Here is a 20995-nt window from a genome sequence, read left to right as displayed (position 1 = left end):
CCCTCATAACTTGGCTCTTTGAGACTGCAGACTTGCATTAAGCATGGTTGTAATCCATGAACTGTAAACATGGATCAGTTAACCTAAACAGGAATGGAAATGTCTTGAAATCATTTAAGCATGCATAAGTAGAGGGGGAGAAGGTAATAAAATTAAGCAGGAGTTGTCAATATCTAAGATTAAGACAGAGTAAGTCATTCAAGTGTTGCCTCCCCTCTTCTGTACAATGTTTGACAGTGAAATCAAACTCACCCATTTTGCTGCTTTCATCGCTTTGCCCCTGCAGGCTAAAAATGCATTCCCAGTAAGAGTTCTTTAAATAAAAAGCAAATCCTTTAAATGAAAATTTAAATTTATTTTGAAATTTTTAAATGTCATTTCTATCAATTTAGACACACTGTTTGACATTATCAGATCAGAGAATTTACAGTGACTCATGGATAAAGATTTGGCTTTTACATTCAAATGTTAAGTACTTCAGAATAGCTTTGTCTTGTTATTTCCAAACCAGAAACACTAAAGAGCATTTTATTTTGCCTTTCAACCATCTTTGTTATTAACAGACTTTTGATATCTGCTGTACTTGAAGGGGAACATGCACAACACCAAAGGAATTACTTCGTTTGAATGAAGTGAGTACCTTAATTACAGTTCCAGATTTAAGACTAGTTCATTGTAGCATCAAAAGGCAGCGCTAAGTAGAAAGACAAGATTTTTAAAAAATATATTTTCCTCAGGTAGACTGCAGAGCCTGACCTACTTGGAAAGCCTCTTTACGAAGATAGCAAGGTCTTGCTATCCAATGTTAACATCATACAGTCTTAAATTTTAGCAAGCTTTGTACAGTTTTCATAATTATTTTGGAAACAATATTACAGAATTCCATCGCTACCCTAACACTACCCTTGTATTAGTGGTTAACAATGAAATTCAATTGATCTATCAGACTTTAAAATTGTATTGATTTTATTGCTTACTATAGTTTATTTTCCTACTCTCTAGCACTAACTTGAAACTGGATAAACACAAACATTTGCAGTGAAGAGATTTGATCAATTTGCCCATTCTGGCAAGGAGAGTGCTCCTTAAGCGTGTACAATTAACTGTTCCAAAGTGAATGTCAGACTGCTTCTCTCCAAGAGGGACAGCCTCCCACCATGCATTTTAAAAGTTCAGAACCCCTCCAATTTGTAAAAACAATGCAAGCTCTAAAGCCCTGAAAACAAAGGCTACAACTTTTATGATATGCTGACACGGGGAATCTCACAGTAAGGTACTCAAACAGTTAAGATCCCTTTGTACACCCCTCAGAGTATAAGAGGCTGCTGCTGCCTTCAGTCAGCAAGCAGCACATCATGGAAGATCTGGGACCACAGCAACAACTTTGTGCTAGAGTCAAGCATCTGTAATATTAACAAACGAGGGGTGGGGGGAAGGCAGAGATTTTGATTTGCGAGAGGAGAATACTTGCTCAAGTCTCACATAATACATTTTCTCCCCCATCTTTATTTTCACTGTCTGATGGAACATCATTAATAGTGTGCCAGGAATGATCTATCACCTGATTCCAGAAGTCTGCTGCATTTCAAGAATCACAGGCACATTCCCTGCTCAGGAACACACAGCAGAAAAAGCGTGAAAGGTCTTATATTACAGTTTTAGAAGCCATATAAGAAACATGTAATCTTAATCTTCCCTGTTGGTAAAGTCTGTTAATCTAGTTAATCCACAGGTACGATGATATGTATCTCAACACCTAATGAAACAAGTGTATTCAGAAGCCTTTAAAGTATACAGAAAACTCAGTTCTGTCCTCTGATGCTGTTTTCAAGTTTGTTTTATTCACTCTTTTGGATGACTATAAATAAGTGTTTCCACTATGGAAAAGAAAGTTAGCACAGTACATTTTCATGACTGGGGAATGGATTTTCTGAAGACATCTTCATAAGGGCAAAAGCTTAGAAAAAACAACCTGAACGTTGAATTCAGTTCCTTATAAAGTCCCTTGTAAAAATTAAAAAAAAAAAAAAAAAAGGAAAAAGAAAGAAAGAAAAAGGTAAAGGAAAAACTGCAAGGCCCAGGATGATTTATTGCTTTTCTTCAGTTTTTTCCTTGGTCTCTTTCTTCTCAGATTCTTTGCTCTCTTCTTTTACAGAAAGCTCTTCTAGTTTTTCAGCAACTTTATCAGCACTATCATTTTTGTCTGTGCCTGCTAAGAGATTGATTAGGGAAAAAGGTTACATACAGGCAGTAATGGATTTCCCTGTTACAAGGGAAAGAGCAGAGAAGTGGAGGGTGAAGGGTGTGGGGAGAGGCAGCTGGTATTTACAATAAGAACAAAAGTAAAGAAATTCTCCACTGAGCACTGGAATGATTCATTCCATTTCTTTTACTTCGGTAATTACCTCAGATGTCAGAATTCAAGAAATACCACTTGCATAATTTACTCACTAAATGAGGGCCTAATCATAGTGACTGAGAAACACGTAACATTTGGTCAGCTTTGCTGCTACCAGTAACAGACTCCATACAGTGTCCAGCCAAGTAAATGTCTCGAGTCCCTAGCTTCTTGCCTATCTTAATCAAAAAAACAAGTCAAGTTCCGCAGTTTGAAACTGGGGAACAGGAAGTTCTTAAGACCAAAAAATTACGATTTAAATATTTTTAAGAACACTGACTGCACACTATCTATACTTTAGAAAGACGGAAGTCTTTACACGGTGAGATGTCTTGTCACATAGGCAATTCTGTGAGGCAGTGCATTAATCTATTAAATAGAGAGAGACCTGTGAAGAAATGCTACAACTTCATACGCATTAACAACTATAAAAATTAAGTATTCTACTTGTATGATTATATATTTGTGGAATTTGTGAAGAGGAACTGGAAGGAAGAAATATCACGGTGGTTGCAGTGTTCACAATTCATTTGTGTACTATAAACCAGAAATGCTTCTTTAGTAGCTTTTCTAAAAAAAGCAATGTCCCAACAGCAATTGTAACAGCCTTCTACAAGAAAGAAGGCAATCGTCACTCTCGTGAACTATTACTCTCGCAGACAGAAAAAGTACCTGAACTGAAGACTGCAGTTCAGGACAGAGTGAGTCTGCTAAAACACAATGATACTCCAGGGGGCTATAAACAAACAGCTAGAAAAAGTGGCATGGTACTACACTGAAGACTTTTAACCTTACCTTTCTTTGCTCTCTTGTCTACTTCATTCCTGCATTCTTCAAATTTTGCCTTGAATTTCTGTGCATCTGTTTCAGTAAAGATAGAATATTTTTTCATTAGCTTTACCTCCTTGCAACATTGAATACTTCCAATCTTGAGGAAAGATACCTGAGAAGTTTTGTGTAAACAAAACTTGTAGGCACTTATAAAGTAAATTAGTTTAAAATCATACAAGATGCTACGCAAAATTCTTGAATCAAATCTTTGTGCAGAAGCTGTTTATTTTCTTTAGCAAGTCTATTAAAGCAGCTTATTTTGCTAATTACTTAAAACACAATGCCAGAAGGAGCTGTTTTGTAGTTATTGCAACCCCCAGCTGTCCCTAGCCTACAGGAACAAGAACACATCAGAGACTGCTAATGTGACTGACTGTGTGGAAAATACTGAATATTAGCTTTGAACTACTATCCTTATCAGCTACATTATACCCTAAAAGACCTCCACATCCTTATGGTAACTTAGGGTTCTTAGCATCAAGAACAGAAGATAAAGCCTGTTTCATGAGTACGGCATTCAGACTCAACACCCAAAGGCCTGAACTATTCCTGACTACAATAGCTAAGGAAGCATAACTTTCGTTATGTTTTGGTCTAAGCCACCATTTGACTTAACGGTTGTTCCAATAATGTTCCTACACAAGTAATACAAGCAACAACATACAAAAGCAGAGCAGGCAAGGTATTTTCTAACATCAGAACTATAAAGAAGGTAACGTGGTATGCCAGCTTGGTCTGACTGACCGCATGAGGTCACTGTTGCCCCACAGGAATTCAGAAGCTGAGAATCCAGAAACTAGACCAGGAAGTTATTTGTACTGATTCCTTTTCAAGCATCTCAAAAAGGAAAGATACTTGAAGGGCATGCTTAAGTCTATTCACCCGTCATCTGCTTACTCAGTACCACAAAGAGTAAACAGGCAAAGTGGACTACTCCCTCAAGGCAAAACTCTCAGTAAGCGAGGGAAAGACTTTTCAAAGATGAGCAAATAGTTACCAAACTCCTTTAATTTCATATTTGATTAAGAAAGAAGCAAGCATTAAGCAGGTGGATCACAAAGATTTGACTAAGCAATACGATGTTGGAGATTTGAGGACAAGGAAGCAACGAAGATATATTAAGGTCTTCCCAGATGTAGGCAAATCCATCTAGTTTTAAAATATACAGCCATTTTGTTAGCTACCTAGCATGTAGGGAGAAGAGGTGGCTAACACACTAAACTTGCATGGCAAATGGTAAAGCAGGAAACACAACAGCACTTTTCCTCTTTCACTTTGCTTCTTTTTTCAAGAAAAAAACCCTACTTGGATTCAATCCTAAGGAGCTGGGAAAGCTACACTGTCATTCATCCCTCCTAGCTGATCCATATGTAATTATAGACCTACATTCTGCTGTGGTAACCAGTGCAGTCACTCCAGAAATACCCAGTAACTAGTACGACAGTTGGGCCTGACTAGCACTTTTCACTGAGTGTTCCATTTAATCAAAACAAAGAAAATACTAGATACTTCATTTTAAAAAAAAATTAAAAAAATAATGAGATGTTCTGCTAATGCAGATGGACCAGAAGTCTCAGGTCAGTTGTTTCTTTGCTTCTAATGCAAAAATGTAATCTTAACCACAGCTGAGCACCTGAGGTAACTGAAAGCAAGCTGCATTTATTAATCTCTACCCCATAGCATCACTGCTTTTAGTTTTATTCTAATTGGCATTACACTTGCATGAAATAGCTTAAGTTAAAAAAAAACCTGCCTAGGGCAGAAAGCTCTACAAATATTACTGGAGGCCTAATTATTACACTGTTTGTCAACACATACAGTTAAGTGATTAACTGACTTCTCTCAGTTAAAGCAGTAATTAGCTAACACTACCATGCAGTGGAAAGATATGGCGTATGTACAGCAGTGGTTTACAGTACTATCTAGACATGCAGCGTAACATAATAGTATACAATCCATGTAAGTTCAGTGCCAGTCCACTCACTCTCTGCATTTAAAAATCTGATTGCCAGAAGTTCAGGCTTGGGGCTTTCATCTGCAAAGTCAGCATGTGTGTTCCAGACCCATGCCCTGTCGCTCCCAGCATTAGGCTTCAGCTCCATTAAGGGTGTGACTGAAAAGAAAGCATTAGAAGATGTACACAGCACAATAGTAAATGTTTTCCACACCATCCCCCATAAATCTTAACAACAGCTGACTGCAATGGTTACGTACTTTACACAGAATTACTTTTGGATAAACAGAAGACAATGGTGCCCATATATATTTTTCCTTACATCCTCAAATAAAATGATGCCAGACCACTACCCTATAAAAGAATGCTAGATTCCCTATTGTTTAGAAGCTGAGAGTTTGATTCAATTCTTGTTTAAAACACATGATTTGACACTAAGAGAGATGCAGTCACTAAGCACAACTCTGAAGAACAGTCAAATGGTTTAGGAGGAAAAGGCATCCAGACAAAGAGCACACTAAAAATACTACTACTACAAAAATTGTTTTAAGAAAGCATTATTCCTACAATTAGTCATCAAATTTGGTTAATTTTTCTCCCACCAGTTTAAAGCACTATTACAAGGTTATTACAGAATTCTGCAATGCTGCCACATGTACACAGCATATTTTCGATCCATTTGTTCCTTCCCAGTAAATGGAGCCCTTTCCCTCTGAAACACTATAATTATTTCACCTGACTGATTGGAGAAGTTGGAATGTTACTTCTCACACTACTCTAAGACTTTTTGTATTGCACACATGAAGAATTTAAGCAGGGCTGTTTTTTTTCTCCCTGACCTCTGGGTCCCTTGTTTAGTTCGGGAGAAATCTGAAGAGTCTACTCACTTTCTTGTATGTTTTAAATTTAGAAATCAAATTACATTTTCTTTCATTTAATGTTTTGCAGAGTCCTTTTGTCTGCCTGTGAGTCAGCATAAATTCAAGAAATCTACACTAAAAGCAGGTTTCCCAGAAAAAAAAAAGAACACTATAAGTTTATCAATTCTGTTTTGCATATGTGCAACATTTATTTACCTAAACAAAAGGTTTATTCTTATTAGTTGGTGACTACACTGCTTTCATATTTGCCATTTCATTTACTAAACAGGAACACCTGTGTCGTCTGAATCCTCTGACTTTTAAAGAAATCTACCCAAAGAAAATAAGCATTATTGCTTCTGATTTCAGATTTACATTAAGCTACTTCAAACAAGTTATTTCAAGTTATCTAAATGTAGTTGAACTCCGCAGAACACTATACACTCTTCATATAAAAACCTGAGTATTACCAAAGCAAGTAACAAAGCATTACCAAATTAGTCTACTTGTTGCTAGTTATGTTGACTTTCAAATCTGTCTTGCTCTTTCATGTTTATTTTTATTCAAAAAGGCTCAAAGGAACAAACCTCTCCTGCTCCATCAGCTCTGAATACACATTCTTTTTGAATGAGTGAGCTGAATATACCACGTTCATTTCAGTTTAATTTACACACAGAGAAAGGCACTCACAGATTAGTTTAGCATCTCAGTATCTGTTTTCTTATGATTAAGCAACAGCTTCTACCAATTCAAAGATTTACCTCAAAGTAGAAAATTATTACGCGATTGCTTATTTCTCATTCTTTTATGAAGACAAGCCATGATACATTAACTTCTTATACCAAACAGTATTAAGGCCTAAATTTTCTACACTCTGTTAAACATCACACGAGCAGCAATCACATGTCTGTCTATCCCAGTTAAATTTTAAAGTGCCTTCAGAACACTTATCAGAGTCTGAAGTAAAAAAACCCACAACTTTAAGACTCAGCCCTGCAGTCAGTCACCAAAACCAACTACAGCTTTTCCATAAGCACTCATTGTTTCTGATGCTTGTAGCCTTGTGTGCAGAGCAAGACAACTATATTTACAGTCTAATATATAACTGATGCCTGTTTAAAGGCTCCCTAGGCTGCTACTAAAAAGCCACTGAGCTCTAAATCTACAATGTACAATTCTACAAGCTTATTTTTTTAAAAACAAAAATAAGTAGTATAGCAACGTATAACATACTATAATGGTTTGCACAGATTTTTAGGGTTTTGTCCCTCCTCATGAGGAGGCGAATTGTTCCCTTCTCCTTGTGTTTCAGAAGTTTTACATCACCAGTTCCTCGTTCTTTCCATTCTGGAAGGTCATTCTCAGATGCAAATCTGAATAGCTTTGCTCGCCTTGAAGAACAGAGAATTTAAGAAGTTAGCCTGCATGTAGAAACATTTACTGAAACAGCAAACACGACTGAACAGTACAGTTGTTTAGGTTTTTTTTTTAAAGACACACAAGAAAGAAAACAATTCCTTTTGTAAGGTTCCCTGTTCTACTTCAGCATACAAATTTAAAAAATTTAATAACAAACTACTAGGAATTATGTAATCACTATACTAAAATTCAATAGGTTCTGGACACACATTTGGGGGATGATAAACTATTTGGTCTAGGCAACCTTTTAGATTAAGGTAGCTAATTACAGGTTTTGCTTTAGCTAGAGTTCCTATATTATGAATACAACTGCTGCCTCTAACCAGCAGTATTTATTAATTCAAGAAGTTGAGCAGCTTGAGGCAAAGTCAAGAGTCTTGTATAATTCCAAGACCAATGTTTGATCAACTGTTAACAAAGTGCCTCACCCTCTAGAGTCACTCATTTCCTTTTAACTCCAAAAACCTAGTTGTTGCTATTCTCAAATCAGGAATAAAGGAAGCTTAGTGCTGCAGTGCATCAGAACATCAGTCTTTAATCTTCCAAGATGCCAGTGTGCCAAAAGAGAAACACGAGTTGTTTGGGACATTAGTCAAAACTGACCCAAGAGACAGTCTGAGCTCTGCTAGTGCTCAGAGCCTTAAGACACTGCTATAGGAAAGGAAGCACCCGCTCACACTACAGGATATATACAAAAAATATACTTTTCTATAAAAAAGCAAGGGATAGGGACTTGTAATAAGCCAGGTTCTTCATGAGAAGGTGTCAGATGTTGGAGCAAGCTACTCTAACAAATGCTCTGATGCAGATAAACTATTTTGTTCCAAACCAAGTCCATCCTTCCAAGTCCCACTGGCATTCAGTAGGCGGTTCCCCTAAGTTTAGCGATCAGAGCAACCAGCATTCAAAAAAAAAGGATTCCTTTTTCTCTTTCACCCCTTTGTAGGCATAAAAATGAACCCACAGAGCACTGGAACTTACACTTTTTAACTAAGAGCTTTTGAATTAAAAATTTCTTCTTTCCATCCGATTCTGCACATCATGTGTGCAGGGAGGCCTAGCAGTCAGAGATCTCACCAGGCTACTTGTCAGAAACTAAGCATCGCTTTAGTTTTCACCAGAATCTGTGTAAGGAGAACTCAAATCTCTCTTCCAAATGAGCAATACCCTTCTGCGATTAAGTAAAAGCAGTATTTTTTTAAACCTATTTAAAGCAAACATATCATGGATCAAATTCAAAACACTTCTTAAGCTTTTAGCCTACGTGTTTCTTCAGGCAGATCATACATCTTAAGCAACAAATCAACCAAATTTAAGGATAAAACTATGTTTAAGACAACCGAAAGGTACTGCCACAAATGCTCCAATACTGTTCACGTCTATTGCTTTTATTGTTTCAGTGTATCACACATCATCCTTTACAACTATGGATGCACAGCAGCAACACTACATATATGTCTCATTTTTTACCCCAAGACACTTGTTTTATACTGTCATCACACAATTTCAAACCTCTAATTATTATCCAAGTTAATGTTTTCTTTTAGGCTAAACAATAGCAAATCCAGATTCATAATATCAGCTCCTTCTGCTGTTCCAGACTTCAGAGTTCCTTGGGGTGTTTTTTATCAGTCATACCCCTACTCAATCTCTGCCACCACAGTAAATACCAACAAGCTAGATTACCACTTCGTACACAGAGATTCCTAGCAAGTTATCTAACTTTTTATAAACATATTCAAGTTTAACCTCAATAAACATTTAGATAATATACAGAAACATTCTACTTGCATCTTAAAGAGTTCTTCCTCATCCTCTTCCAGAGTTTTTATTTCTTGCTCAGGAAGGGAAACTATGGGCTCAAACTGAGGATCATGGTTAGAATCATCTGCATTTTCAGTAGAAGTATCATGCTCCTCATGTGCTTCCTGGAGAGAAAAAAATATAAAAAATAAAAATAAAAACCACAAAACTTGCTACATACTTAAAATCTTGTATCTGTGTTTAAAATTAAAACATTTATGTCTATTCAGCAATTATATCTTAGTAACTGAAATACCGTGTAACGATAAAGAATAATTATTATAGCCAAAACCAAATGGCTTTAAAATCAACATACCAAGAAAAAAAAAAAAAGAGGAGCTCTTGTAGAGCTAGATGTTTTAGTCCTACCACTCATGAATCGTGCAGAGGCTTGGCCTTGGAGCAATACTTCTTGGTTACAGAAAAATAATTTCTTCAGCTATTTTTTCCTATATAATGTGTTTTATGCCACTAAAGCACTACTATTTCTTACTGGCTAATGACCTAACGTTAATGGGAAAAAAAGAAAAAAAAAACCCACAAAATCAAAGCAACCACCCACCCCAGCTTGAAGGACAGAATACATTCAGAATTTTGTTACTCTTATATGAGAATCACCCACAGTGAAAGGTATTTTTGAAGCACGGTCAAAACACTAATGAAATAATTTTTTTGTTTTAAGACTCTTTGGGGAACTTTAGGTTATGGGTAAATTGCCAAAATACGACTTATTTAGTTATTTAGAAATCTGCCGTAACATTCATTAAGCTTAAGAATTGTTTTTAGTATGTGACAAGTAAGTAAATGATAAACATCTCTAATACTTCATATACATGCACTGCTAAGAAGCATTAAAGTAGAGAAGCCTAGAAGGGAGATTCATCTGCAAGTTTAATGAGGCCACAAACAGCTATCTCAGGTCAAGGGATCTGAACTGAGACAGGTTTTTTTGTTGTTGTTGTTTGAATAACAGAGAAACAAAAAACGGTCTATACATCGAAGACTCTTAAATCTCATTTTCACTTTACAGATGGAAGACTCCACTCCTACAGGCTCTATTTAGAATAACCTTTACAGAGCAGGTACACACTAACGAAGCTGTCTATTTTTACTAAATACTGGGGAAAAAAAAAAGGGTTAAGGGGGAATTAGGTAAGAAATGTTATAAAATAAATTGTGGCTACATCAGCAATATCACACCAGCTATCATTATTTCTGTGTCCCCAGAATTCCAGCATGTAAGAAAAAAGCGAGAAAGACATTAAGTCACATCTGTTTTCAAGAAACAGGAAAAGAAACATTGGCAAACTTTTACATATTGTCTCCTCCACGAGTAAGCAGCACATCCCGTATCTTATCATCCGTCCTGCGCCTGACCAATTAATTACAGAAGCCATAATAAATGCGGAGTTCACAATAGCCACACACGAGAGAAAGCAGATCCCGTTATCACGATATGAGCCCGCGATACAGAGCACGTGGGGCTCTGCTCCCGCCGGGCCGCGGCACGAAAGGCTCGGTCAGCCGCGCTGGGGGAAGGGCGGGGAGGAGAAGAAAGGAGGGAAGCGGGGAGCGGGACGGCCCGGCATCGCCGGGGGGGCAGCCAGCGCCACGGCACCCGCGGGAGGCTCCGGCCTCCTCAGGCCGGGAAGGGAGGCCGCGGGCCGCTTCGGCCTGGCCGAGGGACAGGCCCCAGCAGCCACACGTGCCCGGGCTTCCTCAAACTGCCGGGCGCCCTCGGCCCCACCGCGCCGGGCCCTCCGACAAGGCCCAAGGCTCCTCCGCCCCAGACCTGGGCCTCACCTAGCCGCGGGCCCCCCGCCCGCCTCAGCCCGGACGCCCCACGTAACCCCCCACCACCAGGCCCTCAGGCCTCTTCCTCCCCCCCGTGCCCCACCTGTTTCCGTTACCCACCCACCCGCCCGCCTGCCCACCTCCCATCTCACGGCCCGTCCGGCCCGTCACAGCTCGCCCCGCGGCGCCGCTCCCCTCACCTTGGTGTCCGCCATGGGGCCGGACTCGCTCCGCTTCGCTCGCGCCGCCGCCTGCCCGCCGCTCTTCCTGCCGCGCGCCCCCGCCCCTCCCGCCTTTACCTCATTCCCGCAGCCCGCGCCGCCGCCGCCACCGCGAGGCACGATGGGAAACACCCACTTTCCCTCAGCTCCCGCCCCGCCCCCGCCCCGCCGCGGCCGCCACCGGCACCGAGACGGCCCCGCCACCGGCCCGCGCCGCCGGGCACCGGTCCTGGTCCCGGCCTCTCCTGCCCTCGGTGAAGGCTTTTTTGTTGTTGTTGTTGCCGCCTTCTCCCAAGGTGCTTCCCATCAGCCCTCGCGGCATGGCGGCGGCCACCCCGTGTCCCGACCCAAGATGGCGCCCACGTGCGTGACGGATGGGGAGCAGCGTTTTAGTAGCTGTTATTATTACTTTTAAGCGACGCAGCTGACCCCGCACGCAAGGAACGGTAGCGGTGAGGGGCAGGCATTTTTAAAACAATATATATCGTTTCTTCCCCTCATCTTTTTGCAGCGGTCAGGCGGGGCCAGGGTTGACCTGGTGTCCGGGCTGAGGGGGGCTGGTGGGAGCATGGCGGAGGAAGGTGATCCCAGCGGGCCCGACCACCTGGCGGCTCCTGTGCCGGAGGGTGAGGATAGGGCTGAGGCGGGGAGCAAGGCCGATGGAGGAGGGGGCGGCCCCGCGGCCTCCCCCGACGTGTACAGATACATTAAGGGAGACTTGTTTACCTCTGAGATCTATAAAGTAGAAATACAAAACCTTCCCAAATACATCGGTTTTAATGACGTGAAAAAGTTCCTTGCCAAATACGGGCTCAATCCTCACAAGATAAAACTTTTTGGGAAGCAGACATTCGCGTTTGTGACGTTTAAGAGTGAGGAGGAGAGGGACAAGGCCATGAAAGTCCTCCATGGGGTTTTGTGGAAGAGCCGGCACCTGAGCGTGAGGCTTGCCAAGCCGAAGGCTGACCCGATTGCAAAAAAAAGGAAGAAAGAAGAGGAGACGGAGCAGGGAGAGGCAAAGCGTCTGGCTCCTTCCAACACCAGTGGAGAGGAGCCTCTGAGCAAGCAAATCGCAGATGTTGTGACCCCACTGTGGAACGTGCCCTACGAAGAGCAGCTAGCCAAAAAGAAGCAGGAATGTGAGCAAGTGCTGCAGAAGCTGACAAAGTAATGCCTGTTTGTAAAGCTACCGTAATGTTTACAAGTCTTGACCATATGTTGGGATATAGCTAAATTTGCAAAAATAGATCTCTCTCAAATAAAGTAAGTTAGAGGTAGGTCAAAACCCAAATCCCCCAACTAAGGAAATAAAAGATAATCTGTGATGCTAGGACCAAAAAAATGTTGCAGCTGACAAAACTTGTTGTTGCTGTTCTCGGTCAGCCTGGAAAGATTGCTAAATGAAGGGGCATTGTGTTAAGGTTTGTTGTTCACAGGCCTAAGCAGAAGGATGTTTATGCCCTTAAAGTTTAAAAAAAAAAAAGGCACTGTCAAATGGCATAAGAGGTAGTGAATCTGTAGAGATGATAAATCGCTATTAGGATTTTCTGTTTTAAAATCCCCTCAAATTTTTATGCCTGATCTGTGTAGATCAAAGTATCACTCTATCTCTTGCCTGACTCACTTATGTAGATAAAATTAGCATTCTTTTCACATATGGGTACATTGATAAGTCTAGTGCATACTTTTATATCTATATTTAACTCTTATTTTTCAGGTTACAGCTCTGAGGAAGTTGGAGGGGGGTTGCCTGTTAAAAAATTCTTCTGGAAGAAATATTCTTCATCTGATAATCTGATACTTTTTCATGCCCTATACAAAAAAAAAAGAAAAAAAAAGTCTGTGCAGCTGTTTACCTCAGTTTTTCTAAATGTGTACTTTACAATTTTTGTTTCTGATTTGGACAGGGAAATAGGAAACAACAACAGAGCTTTATTGCCTTGGTTGTTCCTGCAGAAGCAGAAGTATAATAAATTGTGTTGCCCAGTAGAGGGAGTGAAAGCATCACCGTTACAGGTAACGTAATCCTAGGTAAAGTATGGAACGGGGATAATGAGTTTAAGGTTAATTTAGTTATTTCATCTTAAGAGACAGTGGATATACTAAGTATTCGACGACTTCTTTTAATGAATGATTTTTATTTTAATGAATGAATTTTAGACATTGTTGCCTTTCATGTAAATATTGTGTGGAAATATTTAAAGGAAGCAGAATAATGGTTACAGTTAAATGGATATTCTAACTTTAATATGCTGTCCCTGCAAGCTTGTTTTGTCAGCTAATACAAATATTTTTCAACAGAGGCAATATTTTGCTCTTTAACTAACAAGACTTACTAATACTTTATTGCTGTTAGTTCTCATGCATCAAAATCCATGAATATCTGCCGTATGAACCAAATGTCCTGTGTCCATTTGCAAATACGTTTAACTATATGAGGGTTGTTTCAGGAGAAGCTTGGCATGTACAAATAAGTGCTATGTAAATATCTTACATAACTTTATTTTAAATCTAGACCGAATATCGCAACAAATGTGAGTTCTTGATTGGGATTGGTGTAAATCAAGAAGACAAAACTGTGGGTTGTCGTCTTGGCAAATATAAGGGTGGTACATGTGCTGTAGTGGAGCCATTTGATACTATTCACATTCCTGCTATTGCCAAAAAAGTAGTAAAAGCTTTCCAAGACTACATAAGGTGAGCATAAGTAAAATGAGTTATCCGTAAAGGTTTTGATATCTTAATCAAAAATATTTATAAAATTAAGTATTACGAAAAGCTTAGCGTTTGTTCTGAGCTTTAAGACCTATGATATACCAGTCTCAATTTTCAGCCATTCTTTGACGTTTATGTCTTGTGTCTAAATCACTGGGTATTTTTCCCTTGCTCTCGCTCAGCTGTTCTGAGGTGGAGGGACAGATACCAGCTGAACACAGCTTTATTGCAAGCAGTGGGACGTATAAGTCTACAATAAAAAGTGTCTGTTATTTGAGAGCTTCTTCCACTAATTGTAAGGAAATACTCAGAAAAAGGCTTTTTAAGAGATTTAAGAGAGGACTTTGAATAACAAAGTTCAGTTGCTTCCTTGGATGAGGAGAAGAGTCATCCTACAACAAGGAATAAAACAAAAGTTGTAAATTTAAGTAGCAATGCTTTTTAGAAAAATGAGTGGTTTCTTTTAAAAGCAATTAAATCCTCAAAAATTGAAACCTCAGAAGAATCACAAAGATGGAAAGTTTGAACTTGATATGAAGCGCAGAAGCCAATGAAGGCATTATAAAACGTTGTGTCATTCTCTGCATCCAGTGAGAAGCTGCCTATATCCTATCTATAATTTTGTATGGATTAAAATGGGTAAGAGGATTGCGTGAAGTAGGGACACGTTATTTTGCGCTAGAAGATAGGATCTGTTCATCAGTCTCTCTTTTTCTTTTTTCTTAATTAAGATGTGGAAGTCATTCTTTTCTTGACAAATCAATGTAGCCTCTGTACTTAACATTTTTCTTCACTTTGCATGATGAGCTGCTTTTGTTTCAAACTATTGAATGTTATGCAAAAACTAGTTCTCTGTTAAGTAACTGAGCTTCTGAAAATTGCAGGTCAACTCTTTACACAGTTTACAGCCCAGAAACCTATGAAGGTCACTGGAAACAGCTCACAGTCCGTACCAGCAGGAATGGCCACATTATGGCAATCGTTTATTTTAATCCTCAGGTATTTAAGTTGATATATAATGCACAGCACAGACACGCAGCTTTAAAATTGCATAGATTTGATTTTACGAATAGCGCATGCAAAAGAGAAATAGAATAATTACTTGCTGTAGTTTACCTTGCGTTACTATTCTTCTATTTAGTCTGATCGGTGCAAATGAACGAGTAATTAATATGCTTATAGAAGGCATACACTAAATCATATCTTTAAGTCACTAAGATTATTATTCTCCCTTCTTTCAAATGAAACATTTAGAAATTAAGTAAAGAGGAGCTAGCTGACCTGAAAATCTCTCTGGCAAAATACTTCACAGAAGGGATGGGAAAGAGCAGTGGTGTTACCTCTCTGTACTTCGTGGAAGAAGGACAGAGGTGAGGGAGTTGACTTTGCTTTGGGGGATTTTGCTGGTGGCTGGATTTTTGGTGATTGCAACAGAAAAGTAGGTAGCACTTCCGCACCATTATTTTGTCTATTTCATAAAAATATCAGCAACATTCCTAATTTGTTGAAGAGTTATTTACCTTTTCCACAAGAGACTCCTGAAATTTCCTGTTCTCCTGTACTGTTCACTGGATAAAGGCAGGGAGAGTATCACGGGTGAACCCACTACTAGTTGCTGGCTGTCAAGCTGTAGAAGCATTTCCTGCAGTAGATGAATATTTATTATTATCAACAAGTAACTTCTGCCTCCTTTCTTCCATATTTTATGTGATTTTTTTAATCTCCCCATCCTCTTCCACAGAGCACAAGGCTCTCACTGTCCTCATGTAGAGACAGTGTTGGTCCTACTGCTTACATCAGTGGAACAATAGTAGTAGATAGTTTCTAAAATGATATGATAACTGTTGGCCCACCATAAATTACTGCTTAGTCTGTAGTACTGCAATTTTCAAGATGACTACAGCCTTGGTAAAAAGCGTAACAAACACGTTGGTTGTCTTTTTTTTATTTTTCCTCCCCATGCCTTGCCCCCTTTCCTCCCCAGGAAATCTCCCAATCTAGAAGACTTGCCTTTGGAGCACGTGGCTGGTGATAAGTACATATATGAAGAGCTGCTTGGCCTAAAATTTAGAATTTCTCCTCATGCATTTTTTCAAGTAAGGACGATATGAAGTTGCTAATTTTACTGGATTTACATTAATGCCCTTAAGCTTGGCTAATGCTGTGTAACAAGATGTTATATACCTAGAGATTTAATCTGTTATATACTTGGTGCGATTAAATACCTTTGAGTGTTATGTTTGACTGTAAAAACAGTGAATGAGTGTAAACTTGATGGGGACATGTTGAAGACAATTTTTATTTTGTTTTTACTAGTTCAGTATCACTTGCTTCCCATTGAATGGCAGCCTTTATGTATACAGAACACGCAATATGTAGTTCAGGAATCCTGGTAGTACTAATTTTTGTTTGTTTTTCTAAAACTTATTTCTTCCCTTCCAACACTTTAAAGCCACAGCAGGCAGCCGGTATCATTGAAATGGAAAGTATCGTAATAGGAAGGAAGTATATTATCATTGTAAATACTTTGAAGCTAAACTGTATTTTCTGCTATTTGCCACAGATTCTAGGCTACGTTTTTTTCCCTGCATAGTGTGTTTTGCTTGCTCTTTAAGACAAAGAATATGCTTGCTCTAGAGGTACTGGTTTAGAAAGCTTACCGTACACTGCTTGCTTAACCATAACGTGTAATTAAAGCAGTATTACAGGCAAGGTTAAAATAAAGCTTGCCGAGCGTACAGTCACAGTTATATTCTCCTGGTTTTGAATACTTACTACTTCCTGTTCAAGGAGAGGAAGCATTTTTAAAGTCTGGACTTCACTTTATAGCTTAGCAGTTTGCTTACTTATTTTGCTCGTTGTCTCCTCTAGCTTCCAAACTTAGTTTTTAGGTACTGTAGAGCATGTTTTTGCCAGAACATAGATAACAAAACATTATTTCTCAGAGAGAACTGAGTGAGACTTTAGCAGTGGAATGGTGAGCTCTTCATACATGCAAGACGAGGTCAGTTATATGTGATTTTAACTTACATGTGAAGTTGACTTGTTTCTTAGAAACAAGAAAACATGCTTTCCTAAAACTCACTAAAACACGTTTGCTATTTGTGAAGAAGTAGACCTATTTGACACGTAATTTCACAGGTAAACACCCAAGCTGCGGAAGTTCTGTATACCACCATCGGGGAGTGGGCGCAGCTGAGCCCAGAGAGCACCGTACTCGACATCTGCTGTGGTACAGGAACCATTGGGATTTCTTTGGCGAAGGTGAGCGAGTAACTTCTCCTCCTGGATATAATCTACTCTTAACAGATGTAGATCTTTAGTTGTGCTTACAATGAAAGAAAATACTTGATGTACTTGAAATGAAACACATTATATCTTAATTTTTTCAATTAATTTCTAATTAAATTGCCTGCAGTTTTACCGGATCATCATGAAAGCTCACCCTTGTATCGAGGAGCCTAAATTATTTTGAAACTAATTCAGTCAAAAGAGGAAGTAGTTCTGTAGAATAGCCAAAATTTACTAGAAGCTACCCACTTAGTGATGAATAACCAACATTTCTTATATCAATTTTAGAGCAGAGCCTGCTAGACCATATAAGGAAGTCTGCCCCCCACCAAAAAAAAGTTGCCAGTGTAACTGGAGTCTTGTTACATGCAGGTTGGGATAACTGGTGTTCATCCCACAGTTTCAGTCTAAGAAGTCCTGCTTTATTTGCACAGGTCCTTTCTCTGCCCTTTTTCTGGCTGCAAGGCAATAATTCTCTGAGCAGGTACTTAGTCAGTGTTCGTGTCTAGTAATCAATTGCTGATGCTATGTATAATGGTTAAATTTACATTTACATACCACAGATGCATCTTTTTCCCTTGATTCCATAGAAAGTAAAGAAAGTGATTGGAATTGAACTCTGCCAAGAAGCTGTGCAGGATGCCAAAGTGAATGCCCAGATTAATGGTTAGTTAAGCTAAAATGCTAAGATCGTTGTTTGTTAAGTATAGTAGCTGTATAGCTAGTTCCTCTTTACATTATCTAAGCAGCTTGGAATTACATGTTGTTGATAGTAATCTTGTCCATTGTAAACATTTAATCTCTCTTGAAAACAAATACCACGTAAATCTGTGAGATCAATTTTCCTGTTGACTAACAGGTAGGGTTTTTTTTTTCAAAAATAAAACGTTTCAGTGTAAAAGTGAGATGATAAATTATTAACAGTAGCTATTTTCTGGTGGGGTTTTGCTTTCAGATAATGGAAGATGCTCAAGTTACTGTTGTTTAAATAATCTGAAATACCAGTGATTGTTTAAATTACACTGATTTCAGGGTAGACTAAACAATTTGTAGTTTTTTAATATCTGAGTGTACTGAAAGATGCTTTGACTAGATAAGTGCTCTGATAACATCTTTTCATTTTTCTTATAGAACTGAATAATATCGAATTTCATTGTGGGAAGGCTGAAGATGTTGTTCCTTCCCTAATTAACATATTAGCACCGCAGAACCCGATTACAATTGTAGATCCGCCACGAGCAGGACTGCGTAAGTTTGCTTTTCTTTTCAGTCTGTTGTTCCTACTGGTGTTTGGTGGTGAACCTAAGCGAGCACCAACGGGATAAATTAAGCAGGAGAGTTCAGGCATAGCTGGAAGCAGGAGGGTAGTGCAGTTGCGTAGTTCACCCTGGCGTATAATCTGGCATGTTTCTGCAAGTCCGTTGATACGCACAGAACTAGTGAACAGTTGTCTTGGTTTTGGTCACCTAGATTCGAAGGTAATTCTTGCCATTAGAAGAGCCGAACATCTGAAGAAGCTCATCTATGTATCCTGCAATCCCAGAGCTGCAATGAATAACTTTGTGGAGTGAGTATTTCTTGGATTAAGTTAACTAAGTAAATGTGGTAAGAAGAAAAATATGCCCTTTTTGGGAAGGGGGACAGTTGCTGAATTTTTATTCTTTAAGCTGTATTTCACCAGAAATAGCTGACAGCTGCTACACAGCAAGCTTGGAACTGTATTACCCAATGTGCAAGTAATAATGGAAATACAAGGGGTGGTGAATAACCCTATCATAGAGCTGAGGTTTGGGGAAGAAAAGCCTCTCTTGGAAGAGTGGCAGCAATGAACAGTATACTGAAGTGTTCATGCCATTCTTCCTCCCCTTTCCCATCAAGCCTTTGCCGGGCCCCTTCCAACAGAGTGAAAGGCGCTGCCTTCCGCCCCGTCAAAGCAGTGGCTGTGGATCTCTTCCCTCAGACCAGGCACTGCGAGTTACTGATATTCTTCGAAAGGGTCGACTATGCAAATGGGAGCTCCACTGAAGCAGCACCTGATGCCGCTCAAGTCACAACAGCAGGATATGACTCAGTGTGCGTGGATGGCACCGACCCACCTCACAGTGATGGGAACCAGGCGACTTCTGTATGTGTAGATCCTGCGTTTGAAGAGCAGGAATCAACTTAACTCCTGGGAGATGCTCTCCAGAAACTACTGTTGCTTGTTAGCAGCTTCAGTAACACTGTTTCTGTAACATCCAGGTAATAAATCTCTGTACAACACAGTAGTGGCAAGGCTTCCAAGTTATTTCATCATTTGAGTTACATTTCATTAGGTACTATACTATAAGGCCAAATCCTGCTCCTGCCCTCAGGGCAGTAATATAAATGGCAGCCTCACTCTTTAAACAGTTGAAACAGCTTTAAGTAAAGTTTCCGCAAGTCCACGCAGATACAACTATTTGAAACCAGGGCTGATTTTTAATGCAACACCATCCTTGCCGTGGAGCAGTGAGCAGGACCCTGCAGACCCACCACAGTACCCAAGTAGGTCACCTTGCTGCAGGGATCCATAGCTGTCAGCACCAACTTTTTTCTGCTCTGCGAACCTGTCTAAACAGTGTTGTGTCTTTTGAGTGCACTAGGAAAGATTTAGCCATCTTAAACCTTCTGTAAACCATTCTCTTGCTAAATATTCACTAGGAAGCAACAAACTTGTATTCTAACAAAAAAGCTACAATTTCCACCATTGAAATCAGTTCTATTCCAGGACTGTAGTGTCACTGATGATACAATAAAGGCTTTCTCGGCTCACTTCCTACAGTGTACAAGTAAAGCCGACATGATGTTGCTCTAGGCATACCCTCCCCAGTGAAAGTGTACAGCCACAAGTTAACTGTACAGACACCAGCTGGGGCCATCCATTGTGGCAGGAAGAAGTAAGAAATTTTTTGGTTTTGAGAGGGGCTGATTTTCCTCTCATACTGTTAGTGTGTCTGCTCCGTGGATAGCTGTAGTCCAGCACCTCCTACATCACAATGGTCTCTAGAGTCCTGTAGTAGCTTTACAAAGGGTAACCTCAGCCTCATGGAAAATGCGGTTATGGAAGGGTAGTGTCCAATTCAGTGGTTACTGAACAATGAGAAAGCAGAGTGTGACTTCAGCTTATTCAGCATTCATAACAGAAGTATACTTTTTGGACACAGTGTTTCTACTAAACCTCTGCGCTAGACCAAAGGGCCTTATTCCCAGTGTCTTCCCAACCCTTTCACTCAGAGCCCTGTGCAGCTGAGAGTCAGTTGTATGTAATGCGAGACCATACCATAGTACTGCAGACACTCAGGTCACACAGTGACAACAAGGCCCAGCAGCTCAAGGTGCTTCCAGTGTACATACTGGGTGTGAAGACAAACCTGGCTGAAGCTCCTGCCCTTGCACAACTGGTTCTCCAGTCAGGATTCATCCACACTCTGTGCAGGTGCCAGCACCCAGCATTAGTTTAAGGGATGGTGATCCACACTACAGAACAGACATTAATACTGTTAGAAGGAATAACCATTTTAAATCTCAAAGTCATGGAGCATACAGGATGGAACAACAAAAAAAAAAAAAAAAAAATCTACTTTCACAGCACACAGACTTGCTGTTCCCCTTCCTTTCCAGTTTGGCAGCTGTGTGGCAATACATACCAAACCCACCACCTTCAGGTTGTGTCATTTCCAACCTGACA

At 39.8% G+C, this 20995-nt stretch overlaps 2 protein-coding genes and 1 non-coding gene across 4 annotated transcripts; 1 reads left to right on the top strand and 2 right to left on the bottom strand.

The window, feature by feature from the left end:
* Positions 1-334: 334 nt before the first annotated feature.
* Positions 335-11418, bottom strand: RANBP1 (RAN binding protein 1). Its single transcript, XM_074606957.1, has 6 exons — positions 11260-11418; positions 9254-9390; positions 7277-7434; positions 5214-5342; positions 3194-3259; positions 335-2212 (listed from the first exon to the last, which is right to left on the bottom strand). Exons 1-6 carry the CDS (start codon positions 11272-11274, stop codon positions 2088-2090), a joined length of 630 nt encoding a protein of 209 aa, XP_074463058.1. The 5' UTR covers positions 11275-11418; the 3' UTR covers positions 335-2087.
* LOC141750994 (small nucleolar RNA SNORA77) lies at positions 2977-3109 on the bottom strand. Its single transcript, XR_012589841.1, has one exon. It is a non-coding gene; the product is annotated as a small nucleolar RNA SNORA77 (small nucleolar RNA).
* TRMT2A (tRNA methyltransferase 2A) lies at positions 11401-19548 on the top strand. 2 transcript variants are annotated; one of them, XM_074606956.1, is made up of 12 exons: positions 11609-11732; positions 12128-12447; positions 13188-13296; positions 13796-13977; positions 14880-14994; positions 15250-15365; positions 15980-16091; positions 17137-17259; positions 17877-17952; positions 18418-18534; positions 18757-18853; positions 19165-19548. In XM_074606956.1, the coding sequence occupies exons 2-12, from the start codon at positions 12176-12178 to the stop codon at positions 19451-19453; spliced, it is 1608 nt and encodes a 535-aa protein (XP_074463057.1). In that variant the 5' UTR covers positions 11609-11732; positions 12128-12175; the 3' UTR covers positions 19454-19548. The 2 variants fall into 2 exon arrangements, with proteins under 2 accessions (XP_074463056.1, XP_074463057.1); XM_074606955.1 differs by having other exon boundaries at positions 11401-12447.
* Positions 19549-20995: the final 1447 nt, after the last annotated feature.

Source organism: Larus michahellis, chromosome 13 (assembly GCF_964199755.1).
Source record: "Larus michahellis chromosome 13, bLarMic1.1, whole genome shotgun sequence".
NCBI lineage: Eukaryota > Metazoa > Chordata > Aves > Charadriiformes > Laridae > Larus > Larus michahellis.
Note: the sequence above shows the minus strand (reverse complement) of the source record. Positions and strands in the feature narration are given on the sequence as shown.

Coding starts and splice junctions, on each gene's coding strand:
- RANBP1 (XM_074606957.1), bottom strand. Junction 5,343..7,276: donor AATCTGTGCAAACCATTATA/GTATGTTATACG, acceptor CTTTCTTTTCAG/TCACACCCTTAATGGAGCTG. Junction 2,213..3,193: donor AGACAAGAGAGCAAAGAAAG/GTAAGGTTAAAA, acceptor TCAATCTCTTAG/CAGGCACAGACAAAAATGAT.
- TRMT2A (XM_074606955.1), top strand. CDS start 11,849: ATGGCGGAGGAAGGTGATCCCAGCGGGCCCGACCACCTGGCGGCTCCT. Junction 14,995..15,249: donor TCGTTTATTTTAATCCTCAG/GTATTTAAGTTG, acceptor TGAAACATTTAG/AAATTAAGTAAAGAGGAGCT. Junction 17,260..17,876: donor TTGGGATTTCTTTGGCGAAG/GTGAGCGAGTAA, acceptor TTGATTCCATAG/AAAGTAAAGAAAGTGATTGG.